Source organism: Stegastes partitus, unplaced genomic scaffold (genome assembly GCF_000690725.1).
Source record: "Stegastes partitus isolate 25-593 unplaced genomic scaffold, Stegastes_partitus-1.0.2 Scaffold1231, whole genome shotgun sequence".
NCBI lineage: Eukaryota > Metazoa > Chordata > Actinopteri > Pomacentridae > Stegastes > Stegastes partitus.
Window position 1 is genome coordinate 286 of NW_007578962.1, and position 17,633 is coordinate 17,918.

The window sequence follows — 17,633 nt, forward strand, 5'->3', positions numbered from 1 at the left end:
GGCTTTTTATGTTCATTTTATATTCCATACCCGGCGGCCAATGGCCTCATTAGCCAGGAAACACAGTAAACATGAATACATCAACATACTCATCCATGTGTAGAATCACATTAATGTATCGCTTAAAAATCTATTCAGATTAATTGATACCATTAACAACCGGTGAAGTGGTGCAACAAATGTGCAGCTATTCAAGCTGCATTATATTCAAGTGTTTCATTGACAGCACCGATCCACTCGTCTCTAATACGAGCAGAACAGTCAATGGAGTGATTCTGTAATGACCTTATTTATCTACAGACAAGAATCCTCTATAACTCTGTAACAGCCAAGTCCCTCCAGTCAGCTACCTGTTCACGGCCGAGTCTGTGCGGATGGTTGCTATCGGCGACCTCATGTTCTTCAAATCCCACACCTTGACGGTGCGGTCGTCGCTCCCCGAAACCACGTTGTCGCCCACCGTGAACACCGCAGACGTCACCGTGCTGCAAAGCAAACACACACACACAGACAGTTTTAATCTAAACTGTTTTACATTAAAGGGATTCACACGGATTTCACGACTTCCTTTAAAGTGCAGTAACTGCTGTAGTGAATAACTAATGCAGTCGTCCTCTAATGTATTCATCCCTTCCATTAAAGAAAAGACAAAATTCACAATAGTCAGTCAAATAACTAGAAACTGAAAAAAGTAATAATAAATAAGAATTTTCTAAATTATAATTTTGTGAAATAAGACATTGCTTTTTAATTATGGTTGAAAAGAATAATTTAAAAAAACAAAACTGTCCCAGACAAATTAGAGCACTTTGCTGATGAGGAGTGAAATCAAAATACCTGTCAACAGGTGCAGAAGTCTGACTGAGAGTTACAGAAAACACCTGATGGCAGTGATTGGCTCAAAGGGTTGTTCAACTAAATATTAGTTTGTGGGTCACATCATGCTTATTTGCTTGTTTTTTTGTTTGTTTTTTTAATGTTTTTTTTAAATATTTCTGTTGAACCACAATTCAAAAGCAATGTCATTCAATTTTTATTTATTATTGCTTTTGTCAATTTCAGCTTATTACAGTGAAAGGCAGCTGGTTTTTCTTCTTTAATGGGAGGGTATGAATACATCTGAGGATGACTGTACCTGTAGAGAGGACCGTGTGTGTCTGATCTGTTCAAACTGTTTAATATCAGATAAATCCATTGGTAAGAAAATATACATTTATCTTGTATTTCAGGAGAAAAAAGAAAGTTTTTGCAAAAGAAAACTTATTTATATCCAGTTTATCGACTCTCTTTCACAGACGTTGTTGCACCTAGAAGAGGAGGCAGACGCGTCGCAGCGACGTGTCGAACAGGATGCCAGAGAGAATGTATCAGCTGCGTTCCAACATTAACGCGGTGATGTTCTTGATTTCTAAAACATTACAGGTTATCACCTTCCCCTAAGAGGACAGAAACGTTGGCAGGATCTGTCACCCACGGTGAGCTTTTGTCACATAGGTGCAGCTGTCAGGACAGCGTGATGGGTTAAAAGATGACTTGAAAGCGTTCACACCACCGAACGTGTTCAAGCTGTCAAGATGCTGCGAAAGACGATTTCCACGTTGCTCTCTACATACATTCAGCGTCAGTCTCAGCAGTGTATAGCTGCTTTGTTCATCCATTCACTGCAGTAGGTCATATGTTATTTTCTCATTTTAATAATGTCTGTTTTTAAAAAATAAATAAATAAAAACTGTAGTTTTGACAATATAAACTTCATCTGAACTAACTGAAGCAGCTGAGCCTGTTTCTCAGCTACATTAACATCCCACTCCCAGGTTACACCAAACATTTATATTGAAAACTATATCTGTAGTTATCCATCCATCCATTATCTATACACCGCTTAATCCTCACTAGGGTCATGGGGGGCTGGAGTCTATCCCAGCTGACTCAGGGTGAAGGCAGGTTCACCTGGACAGGTAACCAGTCTATCACAGGAGGCGAAACGTCCCCAAGAAACTCAAGCAAGTCCAGTTGCTACGTTCAAACCACGAGAATACCCATGACCTGGATGACTGAGAATCTTCATAGACATATAAATATATATCTGATAAATCACTCAATAAAATAAAATTCCAAGATCAGTAATGATAAAATAATACTTGAGGTTTAGTGTAAAAGCCACAACCAGAAGACCTAAAGTTTCTAGAGGGTTCGACAGATAAAAGCAAGTCTGATAAATACAAAGGATCCAGGCCGTAAGGAGCTTTGTAAACCAATAAAAGACCCTAAAATCGATTCTAACAGTGACAGGACAGCTCAGAACAACTTAGAGACAGACAACCAAGCACACTCACATTCACACCTACAGACAATTTAGAATCACCAATTAACCTCAACATGTTTCTGGACTGTAGGAGGAAGCCGAAGAACCCGGAGAGAACCCACGCTGCACGGGGAGAACATGGAGACTCCACACAGAAAGATCCCGGGTGTCCTCAACGGGACGCGAACTGCCAACCTTCCAGCTGCGAGGCAACAGTGCTAACCACCGAGCCACCTTGCAGCCCCAATCTATAGTTATGTAAAATACAATGTAATCCTACAGGCAGCAGTGTTTCTGACCTTCTTGCTCTTTGGACTTGCTCTGGTGAAACTACTCTGTAGAGTGTACAGGCTGCAATACAGAAGGTGATGTCAAACTGACATGAAGTCTATACTGAGAAGAAAAAAGGCTCAATCCCAAATCTGTGTGCTGCTTCAGCACCACGGACAGCACCGTGGACCAATCAGTACAGTCTGGTTTTAGAGTCCAAGTCGAGGCCATAGATTCTAACTTACAGTCAGTCAGGAAGGTAAACTATTTAACTAAACATCCCCTCTACCCTCAACTCTGCTCCTAGAGGATAAAGTCAGGGTGGCAGGTTAACAAGGAGGACACATTTCAACTTGCTACCAATTACTTCATTATTCAATATTTATCTATTATCAACAATTGAGCCTTTACTTTAGCACAGAGTATCAGGTTCTCTGCTAGTTTCCTTACTAGTTATCACAGTCTCAGTAGGTGTTAACGCGTTATAACAACACAAATCAATGACAGCTGGTTATTACTCTTGATCAACTGATCATAAATAAATAAATCAACCCCATTTACAATCCTAGCTTGCTGTTTATTTTCTTGTTAACACGATGTGGATTTTGTTTTTTAAAATCAAATCACAATTTCTATTCCGGTTGAGTTAAAGTTCTTTATTTACATTTTGGCAGCTACAGAGGTGATCACTACACCGTGGCTGTATCCCTGTAGGTAAACAGTTGTATAAGTTCTGGGATCCCAAATCACACGTTTGTTCATTTTTTAGGGAAAAAGTAAAAATGCAGCAAAATACATTAAATATGAACTAGTATTTATGGCATGTGCAGCTAACGCAGTCGAACTCATTAGAGCTTAATTGATGAATAATTAACTGGACTCTTGTGTTAACACTAAACAACGAAGGCCTCCTTTAAGCCACCCACGGGTGCACAAACCTACAGCTGTAGTAGAAAGCAAAACTGCGTTCACATCTGTCTCTGATCTGAGGTGTGATCAGAGGTGCAGCAGACCCGAAACCAAAAAAAGGTCACCTATAAACTCCCTACTCTTATTTTTCTACTTTACATATTTAACATTTATTTATTCATCTGATCTTTTTAACCGCCACGTTGGGCGCACTGGAAGCGTTCTTTACATGCAAACAGCATCTCCATCCTGCACGACCTTTCTTTATCCGCCCAGCTGTGATGGCACATGCTAGCGCTAAAGTCAGGGCTAGCCGTAACACTTCCATAACTATACGTCAGTCGCTCTCTCCTTTATGTTCCCGTTCATTCATGGAGCGAAGCTTTAAAAAGAAAAAAAAAAGCTGCATGGGATTTCTGATTCCTGACTAAGGTTGTGTAATGTCTCCTCATGCACACACACACACACACACACATACAGTCTTGGGTTCCACATCTCCTCTTTCTAGCTAAAACTGGCTTCTCCCTTAATTCAAATTGACACGGCATTAAGGCCTAATTAGCGGACTAAACTTTGTCCTATTAGAGAGGCCGGAGCTCAAGGAAACTGCTGTATCGTTACAGGCACCTTCTGACATTGCAGGGTACAGCCCACCTGGGAATACAAGAGGTGCAGAGAGAGATAGCGAGAGGGAGAGGAAAGGGGGTGTGCTGGGTGGGAGGTGTGTGGGGAGCGTAATCAGACAAGGTAATTGATTAAAAGGTTGATTAAGGTTAAAGGGTTTTTAGAATGGGTGTGAGGAGGGAGGGAAGTATTCAGAGGTACTTAATGCTCTGCAGTGTCTCTGACAGCCAAGGTCAGGACTGGTTGGAGACTTGGGGAGCTGGAGAGGCAGAGAGAGAGAAAGAGAGAGGGAGAAAGAGGGAGAGGAATCATGGGAGCTCTCTGCACTCACAGAGGTTAAGGTGAGTTGAATGTCTCCCTAACGGTAAAGCCCAAAGGTCCCTCAGCTGTGAGAAGGGTGGCACACGAGAGGCTGAGAGTGGTGAGATTTCAACAACACCTGAGAGACGAGGCACTACAGGAGACATCCTGCCTCCGCCTGTCCTGTTTCTACATGTTCTCCTCCAAAGGAACCGTTTCAAGAGGTCATAGTAGATCGTTACGGCGCGTCAGTCCAAACCGACCTGACGCTTCTACAAACAAACACATTTTTATTTCAACAGCTATAGACTTTAAACAGTTATGGCTTAAAGCTGCTCTCCTGGTTTTAATAAGAAATCAGCTCTCAGTCATTTTAATGTTTAATTGCTTTGACAAAATAAAAATAATTCTCAGAATACTACGTGGAGCTCTCACATCCATCGTTAATGTCTGCATAACAGCCTTCCACGTGGCTTTATGTTATCGACCTGGCTGATTATTGATTCCGAAATTCAATATTCTTGTTTTTTCAACTGAATTCTGAGGAAAAAAGATGATTAAAATGCACTATTTTGGCTGCCTCTCTCTCTGTTTGTAGTCACCACTCTTTTATCTAAAACAAAGTCCTGCTGGCAGCACTATCTGATTATGTTCTCTTTTAATTAAACACATGTAAAACCTACATTTAAAAAAAAGCATTTCAATTAAGTTTTGTGTTGGAGATTGTGTTACACCAAAGATTTTCAATTTAACTCAAAATTTCGTTCACTGATGTTGACTGATGTATTTTACAGGCAAATATAAGATAAAAAGGGTTTAAAGGAAGGCACTGCCCAGACCGAGGAGGAATCTTTTGCTTTAAGAGGAATCTACTGTCACTTCTAATTTTTTAACATTTGACATCACTCTGATTAGAAGCTGCAAACAGAGAGATATCTATAAATGCATATTTAACTTTTTCTGTGGGTTCAGCTCAGTGTGATCCTGCTGGTCAGAACAAAGACGGGTTTTCATAGCAGCATGACTAAGTTCAGAGGGTATTAACTTGATTTGACTATGGAATACAATAAAAATACTTTATTGATCCCCAAGGGGAAGTTCTGTATCCTATCTTGGACTGCTGTTTGTGTCTTTTTTGGGGGGATATTGTTCTTTTTTTTATTGCTATTTTTATACTATTTTTCTATGTTCATTTTGCACCATGTCGCCTCGGAGTTTGGTAATTTCAGTTCTGTGTATGTTGTACATGTGGCAGAAGTGACAATAAAGCTGACCTGACTTGACGAAAGCCCTCTATTAGCTTCACATTCATTGTGAACCTAGAAGTTTGGATAAATTACTCAAAAATACTAATAAAAATAGCTAAAAAAGAAAACGCAATAGGTTAATTACACACAAACTGACCTCACTCTGCCAGTTCATCAATTTTCTAGAAAAAAAAAAAAAGAAATCCTGCTGAAACATCTATTAAGTTAATGGGACCTTAACAAATCCTAAAACTTAACTCCAAATAAAATTGTTTGGAATCACCACAGGATTGTAATATAGCAAAAAAATGTATTTGAAGAAGATTCTGCAAAGTCCCATGAACTTAATAAAAGTGTGCACATGAAGTTTTTTTTGACATGAACTGGGAGGGTGAGCTGGATTGATCCAACAGCATGTCAGTGTGATTTAGACACACAGCAAATGACAGCAACACAATTTGAAAAAGGGAAACACAGGAAATGACAAAACTCAGCACAGTCCTTTCTTTGTTAAGTCTTCACCTACCAGCACTTCTTTTCTATACATGAATCCGCTGAAGTATTTGCACTGGGGCTTTGCTCCGAGCAACCGCTTTTAATGACTGATGTTTAAATGTATGAAAATCTCACAGAATCTTAAAACGCACTCACTCTAAGTGGATGAGAGTGTAAGCCAAATGCCTGAAATGTAAATGAAACAATTCAAGTACAGACGACTAAGAGGTTTAAGAGCACTCTGTTATTTTTGCTGTGCTGCAGCAAACCTGACGGTCTCTGAGAACCTGGTAAGTGCCGGTGTGTTCCTCCGGAGAGGATGTCACATCTGCATGCAGACGCCCCCCCAAACCCCACCACACACACAAATCTCTATCAAACCGCAATCAAATGTCTCCGAAAGCAGTCGATGGCAGCAGAGGCAAACGTGACATGGCATCCCGTTTGTAGAGCAAGTCCGCTGTCATTTCTCGTTTGCTCTCGGCCGTTTTCTTAGCTCGTGCGCGGTTGTCATTACACTGCAATTACAGCGGGGTGGTGGGACGGAGGGTGTGTACGGCACTTTTAGCCGCCGAGGTTCGCTGTCAGGGAGCGTTAGCCGTAATTGCTGCTGAAGACGGTGGAAACGAGAGACTGTCTCCCCTCGAGCTCTCAACTTCTTCTGCCTATTAAACCATTCACACTGTCCTCTCCGCTGCTGTTTCCACTAGAGGGAGATTATGCCATTTATGCCACAGCGTTACGCGAGGCTGGAGAATCTGGGAAATTAGCGAGACAAATGGTGATTTGTGGTCGTTTTAGGATGCAGTTGGAACCAAAAAGATTTACAGGTGGAAAGTGGAAAAAAGTGTTGGACAGAGTTTAGTTTAAGTGATGACCTTTTACTCTCTTCTCCTCTCACACGGAAATAAAACGATGCGTTCACTAATTAATGTAGAATAAATGCTTCATAGAAAAATTAGTTTGCAGCTATTTTGACAGTAAATCATGACTTTTAAAAATCAAAAACGGCAACAAAAAAAATAAAAGAAAGAACTGGCTTTATCTTTTCTTTAGATGCCAAATGTGAAGATAAAATCCAAAACCAGACTTTGCTGAAACTTCTTCATTTGTTTAAATTTTACGTATGTTTGCCTGAAAGACAAATGTTCACCATTTATCCTTTGGTACTGGTTGCAACCAATCAAATGAGAAAGGCAGATGAGTGAAAGTAATGCATATTTAAATGTATTAGATTTTAATGGGAATCAATTAAAATGAAATAACAATAACTAATCAGCCAGGCCAACAACCGGTTCACCTTTACTTTGCTGGTTTTCTTCATCTTTTAAGCAAAACATTTATCTTTTTCACTTTTGCTGGAGCAAAACAAGACACCCGAAGACTCTGGGAAGCATTTTGTGAGACCAATCAATCAATTTACTGACAGAATAAATATCCCCGTGCAGCTGCAACAGTTTGTCCGACGATATTTAGCTGCAGAACAGACAGAAAAATTACCTGCAACTACTTGTTGAACTCATTTCTGACTGACATCTTTTGAACTGTTCGCTACACAAAAGCACGATATCGGTAGAGGTTACCCGGGGCTGGTTGAGGATTGTCAATTAGTCAATTAATTAAGTACTAAGTTAATTATTACTTCAACAAGTTTTTTTGGTCTTTATCTAACCTCTCCGTAAACAGCAGAGCTCTGGGGAATCATTACATTTGCCGCCAGGTTTGTTGCCGTAAACGCACAACGGGCAAGGATGGAAGTGGAAATTCGGTAAGGAAACAAGGATGGAGGGAAGGAGAGGAAATGAAATGAGGAGGGCTGTTGTTAACTGTGAAACACTGGTGCTTAATCTCATTACGCCAATTGTCTATGGGAGAGAATTAGAGTGGGATCTGCAGGAATTATACATGTTGGGGTCGTACATAATGAGCTCTACGTAATCCCCCCACTTGCAATCAAAGGCTGCCAGAGAGTACCAGCCAGCCAGCACACACATGTAGACATGCGCATAAACACACACACACACACACACTCTCTACTTACGCCTTTTAAAGAGCGCTGCCATTGAAAGCCACAGACAAGCCTGACAGTCATCGTTTTGAAATGAGCGGCTGCAATTGAGTGTTAACAGCGAGCGAAGTGCCAAATTACACAGAGTGGGGGATTAACGCAGAAACGGACAGATAAATGAACAGGAGAGCGAGGGAGAAAGAGAGGTAGGAGGAGGCAGGCAGACGAGGACGAGAAGCAAACTGTCGAAGTGAGGAGAAGTGCTCAGTAATGAATGAGAAGCAAGTGGAGGATTTGGCTTAGAGCAGTAGGGTCTGTAAATTAATGTAAAAGGAAAAAAGAGGGAAGAAAAAAAAAGAAGAAGCAGAAAGTGCTGGAGGGAATCACAGAACAAGGAGATGCTACAGCACCACCCTGTGGGCAAAACAAAGACTGCTGCGCCAACTGTCCGTCACATGGAACATTTAAGTATTAATTAGCAATGTCTCAGTGTGTGTGTGTGTGTGTGTGTGTGTGTGTGTGTGTCATGATTTACTCAGTGTGTCCCTGGAAGACGTTGACAGAGTGGATGGACGGGTCTCTGAAGTCCCACAGTCTGAAGGTGGTGTCTCTGGATGAGGTGACCACCAGGCGCTGGGTGGGGTGGGTGCAGCAGTGGGTCAGCTCCTGGTCGTGGCCTACACACACACACACACACACACACAGACACACAATAATACAATAGTCCACTCATTTCCATTTGTGCATTATTAAATGATCTGCACAAGGAAAAACCGTTTCTACAAAGAGAAAGCACACGACGGACGGACTGTTATGGTGAAGCAGGGAGGAAAACGTCGTCATCAAAACTGGATAATTCACCAAAAACAACCAGCAAGACTGCCTTCCTGACATTCCCAGCGCTATGAGATGACTGTTGTTGTAAATATGCGCTATACAAATAAAATTGAATTGAATTGAATTGAATTGAATTGTAGGTTGGTTGTTGTTTTTGTTTCTACTACTGAAGGGGATAGTGGGGAGGACAAAACATCCTGAGACTACGCCAAACAGACAGAAGATTTAGTTCCACAGACATGTTAAAGGAACAGTTTGTCGTGCTGGAAGAGACTGACGCCCACCTTACATCTGTATGCTTAAACCAAAGCGACTGCCAGAAGCCAAACCGCTGGTCTTCTAAGGTCTCTGTGTCCAAAATCACCCCCTTTGTCACTCATCCACTCCTCCCTAAACACTTAATAGTTTACTCAATAGTGGACAGAAAATTGATTTCGGACACTTGCTCGCTAACCATCATCATTTTGTGTCATTACTGACTGCGATAGTGACGCACGTCGGTAATTGTCTCATCTATAAAATGCAGAGCGTTGCATTGTGAGATCAGAGAGTCGTACACGTGATAGTCACTGCTTCCTCTCATTCCATTGTGGAAGGAAAATAAGTATATAAAAGAGAAACTTTATGTACTGCTGACAGTAAAATTCGTGGACTGTTGGTTAAAGTTACGACACTTTACAAAGAAAAAAGCACAAAATCCTCCTTAAAATCATCAACTTGTTGAAGGGAAAAAAAATACAAAATGTGAAGTAATAAGCTTTAAAGAACCTGGAATGCAAGTCGGTTCCCCTTTTATAGTCTTTATGCTAAGCTCTGCCTTTACATTTAGTAATCCATTATGAGAATGGCATCAATTATCTCCTTGGATTATATTTATTCCAATTTGTATTGTCACGTTAAGGAGATTAAACAGAGGTTTCTCACTGCTTAGTTTGGGAATGAAACAACAAGAGCCAATTTTGTTCACAACTGCTCCAGGAAATTAACGATGACAACAAACGGTCCATTTCGTCTTCCATTTAGGCTCAGTTACTTATTACCTCCTCACTGAAGGCGACAAAAACAGGTCAAAATGGGCCTGTTAAGCGGTAAAACACTGCGCTACAGGCATTCCCTCAAAACCTACTTTCATGTCTTTTTAGAAACTTGAAAACTTCAGATGTGTGGGTGAGCTGACATTAGTTTGCTTTGTTAGGTGTTAATTTAGACTGAGCTGTACCGTGACTCCAGACTGCTGGACTAACTAAATGACATGAGAGCAGCATAACATGCTCCACTACGACATAACTCTTTAGCCACTTCACGCACCGGTGAGCGTGTGAACCAGTTCAGACGTCTCCACTTCATACAGGTTTGCAGCACGGTCCCAGGAAGCTGTCACCACTTGTCGGCCTCCAACCAGCCAATCAGCTGCGATCACCACGCCCTGGTGGCTCTTCAGGGTTGCTGTAGCAACGCGGACCGTGGGGACCTCGCATGGGCCTTCGCCGTCCACCTCGCCTTCCTCTCTGTCTGAAGAGTCCTGGTCATCATCACATGGAGCCTGAAGAAAAGACACACAACAGATCAGTCGCTGCACATTGTCTCATTTTGGTGTGATTCATTAATTGTGGAGGATAAAGTGACCTATTTGGCAAATGCAATAAATCCTTTTTAACAGGTTGTAGAAACCCTCGGAAGAGAAGCTACTTACACTGACATCTGGTGGTGGTTGGGGGGCAGGAAGCTGCACCATGTAGCGCCAGATGTGAGCTGTCTGGTCCCCGGAGGCTGTGGAAGCATGTGGAGGTGCACATCAATAGACACGCAACGCATTTAGATCTACACACAGGGGACTGCCGGAGACAACAGATGCGGCAGAAAATGGTTGGAACAGTCCCGAGGAGAACAAACCTGTTGATACAGATGCTGTATTAAATGTAGTCAATTCAGCAAATTAAACACACATTGATTCAAACACATACCTGTGAGGGCCATCTGCTCTGTGGGGTGGAACTTGATGGAGTTGACTGTAGGAGAGAAAACAACGATGAAACACATCAAGTGTTCCTGTTATCTAACAAGGCATGTGAGCAAATGTTGGACGAACCAGTTATTAAAAACAGGTATGACGTGACAGAAGGTGCTTCACATATAGTCATACATCCATTTAAGGTTATTCCAAACTATTATTTACTATGATTAATACAGTTTAAACTCATGCACTTTGAAATGACATACAACATGTCTGAGGTAGAATTACCTGATCCTGCATGGCCGGCATACCTCAGCAGACATTTCCCAGTCTCTATGCTCCACAGTAGAGCTGAGTGGTCTGTTAAGGGAGAGCAGAAGTGACTAACATGCACCAGCACTCATCAGTCAATGATTTCATACAGTGACGTACTATATTTGCATAGTGGGCATAGTGGAAGGATTTCTGCATTGTTGAGCTAAATCAGGTTCAACAAGTCTCTTAAAATAAATTAAGCCATAATCGTGTTTCTAGAGGATTAGTGTAGATAAATATTAGCACTAAAACACTACTAGTGTACAGCAGAAGCCATCAATCATCGTAACTATGTTCTCATTTTTTTGCTAATTGCACCAAGGCATCACAATTAATGTGACAATGATATAATGACGGAAATATTGCTTGCAGCACCTTTAGTCTTTACTAATTATTCTTATTTAAAACCATTGTGGCTGCGTATAAAAGAAAGCCGCAGTGATTGATTTATGTAGTGTGTAAAACCACTCGGTGTACCTGCCGAGGCGGTGCCCAGGACCACTGGCTGGGTTCGGGTTACGCTGAGGTCCCAGATCCCATCCCGATGGCCCATGTACTCCTTGAGCAGCTGGCACAAAGCCCGGGAGCCTGTGGTGGCTTTGAAACTGGACACAATCTGAGCAGGGAGGGAGGGAGGAGAGGCGGGTGTGACGGAGGGAGAAGAAGCAGAAAGGGATGGGTATTGATCCAGCTGCTGAACCAAAACCTAACTGCACACAGTGTCGCTAAAATGAGAGAAACAGCAGGTGCACCAATAGAAAGTTGTCCGAATGAAGATCAATACTCTAAAAAAAATGGTATTTACATCTTAACTTACAGTACTTGTGCCTTACTACTATTATTGTAAGTGAGTTTAGAACTTTGGTTCAGTAAACATAACTGATGTCTGGCTGCAGACTGTGATCCAATCCAAGTATAGTTGTAGTTTTTTTCCAGTCTTGTTTTCCAGGTATCACACAGCTTGTCGTTGCAACAGATTTACAGATAGCAGTTTGATACGTTAGATCTAGGGCCTGTATCACAACGTCAGATTGGTGGGTTTGTTTATGGCTAACCCAGGTTTACTGGTGTCTCAAAGCCATTTTCACTTTTAACTGCTGCCTAAACGGCTTCACAGCAGGTTAACTTTAATGAATCAGATTTTTTTTTTAAACTGTTGACAGCATGACATCGATCTGGAACTCATTCCTACAGGATCCTGACAGGAACCAAAGTTTTCAATACGGCAAAAAAAGTGCTAATAAAATTCTACAGAGACATTTTTAAAAGAACAGAATAAGTGTTCTTTCCATGACAATTACATCTAATTACATCAGAGAGAGAATAAACTTTGTTTTTTTTGAAAGATCATGTCTCCACTCTGGGTTTTAAACAAACAGACAGACAGTTCAGCAGAAACTGATGAATGTCCAATGACCAATTATAATTGCATTTTAATTGAGAACACTGCTAATTAACTCCTTGTCAGGCACTTGTTTCTTTGAGCAGAGATGATCTGTACTCTCTCTCTCTCCCTCTCTGCTTTGGCAGCAGGATGAGCCTGCAGTGTGTCTTGTTCATAATAGCATGTTTAAATCATGAGACACTCACTCTAGATGTGAAATATGCTAAACATATTAAAAGGCCTTCAGTGAAGAACATTCTGACACCTATTTATATTAATATCCTTGCCACTATAATGAATATTTGGATATTAATTCCATAGTTTTTATAGCTTCTTCTGTTATTCTACTTGTGTCATTACAATCTTTATGATACAGGCTCCTAGAATGTTAAGCAGCACAAGTCAAGTGTGTTTATACTCTGGAGACATGCGTTGTTTTCATGTCAACCAAAAGGTTTATCGCACTGCAACAAACTGCGTGTGGCTGAAGTATTAATATCAAGTCTGCTCGTGTGTCAAATGGGAGGGAAGATCGTCACTGTGGTGCACCTCTAAAAATATCCACTGGTCTGGTCACACGCAGCCTTGGGTCGCTGCAGGCTTCCACATCAACAAACTATAAAGCGGATTGTAGTTTGACTTGTCACAGAGCGCTCACAGCCTGTACTCTGCATGCTGCTGCAAGCAGACGGCTGACCACAGCAATAAGCTCAGATCATTGGTAGTCATTAGACGCAGCAGCGAAGCATCTGGTTCACACGTGTCAGACTGTGTTAATACACACTCTCATTCTGTCCTGACGGTTTGTGTCCACATTACACTACGATGCAATCTCATTTGTCTTATCCTGTCATTAGAACACAATGAGCAGTGAGCAACAAGAAAAAGAGCCCATTCCATTCAAGGTCAACCCAGTAGCACACTGAGGCTATAGTTAGTGCACAACATTAGTTTCATGTCCCTTCAGTCTTTACAAAATTAGTCTTTGATAGGTTAGATTATGTAGCAGCTAGTTCTGTCAGGAGGTTAATCTCAAGAGTCCTCCCTTGATCTCGTGAATCCTCTTTTTCTAACATTTAAAGCAGAAGAGGATCGTGTCCCACTCTTCACTCAGCTCAGGCTTTGGCTGCATTCAGATTGTTTCTTTGCTTTAAAAAAGGCAACGGCAGGAGAACATGTTACACAGAGTGGAAGATAACCGGATGGGAAAGATATTTGTACTGGTTAATTTAAAGGAATAGTTCAGATATTTTGGGGAAATGAGCTATTTGCATTTTTGCCAAGAGGTACACAAAAACTTCTATACTCCTATTATGTCTGTATTTCAAGTGGCCAGTTAGCTTAGCATAAGGACTGCAAACACAGAAACAGCAAACCCGGTTCAGTTAAATGTAACCAAGCCTACTCCCCACATAAAATCCAGGATTTATGTCCATTTTTTAATCTGCGTATAAACACAAGTGTAAACACAATTCACAGCTTTATGGGAGCTTATTGCACCAGATATTTGTTGTTTGGAACAACAAAGTCACTAGTTCTGGCGACGAAAAACTTAGTTTTGCTGCTGCTGGGAAGATTTTCTCAGATGTGGACAGAGGCAGACTGGCTGTTTCCTGCTGTTTCAAGTCCAGCTACTGGCATTATCCTCATTTTTAATGTACAAACATGAGAGTGGTGTTGATGTTCACTTCTAATCCTCAGCAAGAAAGGAAATAAGCACATTTCCCAAAATACTGCACTATTCCTTTAAGAGGAGTGTCACTTAATTTTAGTTGTATCTTGAGTACAAAATTCTGACTTCTGACAAACGAGTTTGACTTCCAATTATGTGTTTTGGCTTAATTGTTTTGGTGTAAAAGTGACTTAAGTGGCCAGAAAAGTAATAAACTTTCTCCTCTGTTGGTAAAAGACCAAATGGAGCAAATGAATTAACAGATAAATACATATTCCAGATGTAATAAATGCAGCCGTTCACCCAAATGACTTCGGTGTGGGTGCTGAGCAGAGAAGAGACGAGGAGTCAAGGTCAGACTCTAGTTAAAAAGAGATTCAGCCCACAGCTGTCCCCCCACGATGCTTAGTGACAAACAGAGCATTCAGGAAGTTACCCATGAATCTCCGCCCCACAACTCCCATGTGGCCACACTGAAGTTGCGAGGTCCACCTATTTTGCTCTGGAAAGTGTACAAGCGCTACATTGGCAAAAGATTAAAAAGGAAGAAGTCAAGGGAGATGTCATTTACTGGCAAATGCTTAAGATCACACAGAGTTTCCTTTAGCTACACTTTTTAATTATAATAATGCATCTTTATGGCAAAAAAATTAAAGAAATAAACAAGGATTCTGGGTCACAGTTTCATTTGTTTACCCACTCTTTACACATGATGACCTCAGAGGAAGAGAGTGTTTCTTCCTCTCGCTCAGAAACACAGGAGCTTTTGACGCTGTGTTTCCAAAGACAGGCCTGAGTCCTAAAAGCTCAAATATTTACACACATGACAGATCTACAAGCTCAATCGAACAGGCTAACATAGCCGCTGACAGGTACCTTGCTGGTCGAGGCTTTGTAGGTCGTCTTCAGCTTCTGTGACAGCTGACTGGTGCTGTGGCTGGCTGTGTGACGGACAGACAAAGAACCGTGAATGAAATGAAGTGTTAAACTGTTTGGTTTCACTGCTGCAGTAATGGCCTAATAAAATGTCAAGGCTTTAAGCAGCAAACATCCCAACAAGACAAAGCCTCGTTGCGTGTTTATGTATTAAATGCACATATTTAGGCCGTCAGCTCGGTCTGTAAGGCTGGAAGACTGCTGGACGCTTGCATGTGTCCAGCATGGAGATGCGAAATGAATGTCCAGAGCGGCATTTCAAAAAGCAAGATAATCAGTTAAATCGAGCTTATTTCAGCAAACCAGACTAGTCTAAAGGACATTAGGTTGTATATAAGTCTCATCTAGGTTACTATGGAAACATATCCCTCCAGATTAGCCTGATCACGCTATTTTTAAGTTTGGGCTTTACAAGAATAATAATTTTTTTTTTTCCCCTCCTGTTTACTGAGGCACTATGAACAGCTTTGTGGTACACGACAAACTTATCTGATTCTGACCAGGGCTCTAATTATTATGTATTTGAAATCTGAGGTCATGTTTTCTTTCCGCAAAGTATTCCAGTCAACACACATGCCTTTAAAAATCCAGCAATAAAACGAAGGTAGTTGTTGGCAACTGAAATGCATCTATTAAAAACACGACAGGGTTACACGCTGTTCTGTCACCAACTAGTAAAATCCAGGTTTCTAGAAAATGTTCCTGCTGCTCACACATTTTGTACATCCATCCATTATCTATACACCGCTTAATCCTCACTAGGGTTGCAGGATTTTGTACATATACGTCCTACAAATTATCACACAGAATTCCTTTCCCTTACACAGGAAATCAAGTACAATTTGTAACCGTGTTTCCTAAAAGTTTAAATGATGAAGTTTCACCCGATGAATGTGTGAATTCTATGGTAATAGTAACGGCCTGCTCAGCTACAGGAAAGGCCGGCTCGGTGACATGAATACCATCTCAAGTGGTGAAACTTGAAACTAAGAGTCAGATAAATATCAGTTAAACCACTTTGTGCTGGAATGCGTTCACTTACATGAAGGCGTGCCTTTTTTATTCCCAGTTATTCCGTAACTAGGGATAAACTAGATTTGGTTATTAGTAAGCGCCTCAGAATTCCTGCAGTAAATAGCAGGCATCCAGCTCTGTCTGTTTACTCCTGCATTTGCTTTCATGCATTAGTTTCCCTGCCTATTCAGATTAGATCTAAAACCATCAAAAAAAAAAAGGTATTTTAATGAGAACCAGCGCTCTGTTTATCGAGGCTTCATCTACTTCATCAGTCACAAAAGTAGGATCTGTAGACAATCTTCCTAACCATTTTAATTCCACAACACTCTGGGTCTTTGATGCAACGGCACCTGCTAAGACGATAATAATCTCAGACAAACAGAGAGAGCACCAACAGCAGCATATCAAAAGAATCAAAGAACGCAGGAAGACAGAATGAAAATAGAGAAAAACTAAACTTTGGATTGACTACGACATCCAGAAAGAGAAACTCTGTCTCTACAACTTTGAGTTATGCAGAGCTAAGCAGTCCCATTCTCTTGCATCAATATTAATACACCTGCTTTTTATTTGTCATTGATGGGACTTTATTTGCCTCCGAGTTCTTAGCAGTTAAAAAAAAAATGTAATGAGCTTGCATATTTTTCTCATCAAAATATTGAAAATATCCACTCAGCCCAGCAGAGACATTATGACCTTATCACCCCGAACAAACAAAAAAAAAAAAAGCTTTTATGTCTGACGTTAGTGCAAATAATTACAATATTCTCACATAAATAGTGCAGCTTAAATTGTCCATGTGCTCATTAGATATTCTACCAACGAACATTTAAAAGGTGTTTTTAGCTTTTTGGCTGTGGATTTGTAGCATATTGTAAATTACTCGTTTCTCTCAGGAATATTTCCGGCATCATTAAAAACTGCTGCTGTCAGGTTCCCTTTGTGAAGAGAAATACAGGTTTATGTCAAATCTCCCCTTCATAAGCTTATTGAGAAGGTACTTTTTGATCAAATCTATAATATCTCTCTTACAAATGACATCTTGACAGCTTTCAATCAGGTTTTCTTTAACTCATATTAAAGCACTGCGCTCATAAAGATTCTAAATGACAGTCGGCCGAATGTTGATTCGTGTTATTAGATCTTCGTGCAGAATTCGATACTGTGGATCATGAAGCACTTCTAGACAGACTAAAACTGGGTCGAGCCATCAGGAATGGTCCTCAGATCACACTTAGAGGCCAAAGGTTATGTAATCAGTATAGGTAATTATGAATCAGAAAGAACCGCCACGACGAACGGAGTCCCACAAAGATCAGTTCTTGGGCCCCTCCTATTCAACCTGCTCCTCTTTTTCAAA

The 17,633-nt window shown here is 40.9% G+C and overlaps 1 protein-coding gene across 3 annotated transcripts in view; it reads right to left on the bottom strand.

The window, feature by feature from the left end:
* LOC103369037 (WD repeat-containing protein 37-like) overlaps positions 1 to 17,633 on the bottom strand; it is a 24,554-nt gene continuing 6,921 nt past the window's right edge. For 2 of the 3 annotated variants that reach the window (XM_008297619.1, XM_008297621.1), the window contains exons 5-13: positions 15,197 to 15,261; positions 14,757 to 14,840; positions 11,742 to 11,880; positions 11,238 to 11,309; positions 10,960 to 11,004; positions 10,689 to 10,765; positions 10,304 to 10,538; positions 8,694 to 8,835; positions 1 to 485 (exon numbers count right to left, since the gene is read on the bottom strand). In XM_008297619.1, the coding sequence (XP_008295841.1) occupies positions 347 to 485; positions 8,694 to 8,835; positions 10,304 to 10,538; positions 10,689 to 10,765; positions 10,960 to 11,004; positions 11,238 to 11,309; positions 11,742 to 11,880; positions 14,757 to 14,840; positions 15,197 to 15,261 (998 nt within the window). In that variant the 3' untranslated portion in view covers positions 1 to 346. The remainder of the gene's footprint in view (positions 486 to 8,693; positions 8,836 to 10,303; positions 10,539 to 10,688; positions 10,766 to 10,959; positions 11,005 to 11,237; positions 11,310 to 11,741; positions 11,881 to 14,756; positions 14,841 to 15,196; positions 15,262 to 17,633) is intronic. The other variant, XM_008297622.1, reaches the window with a different exon arrangement.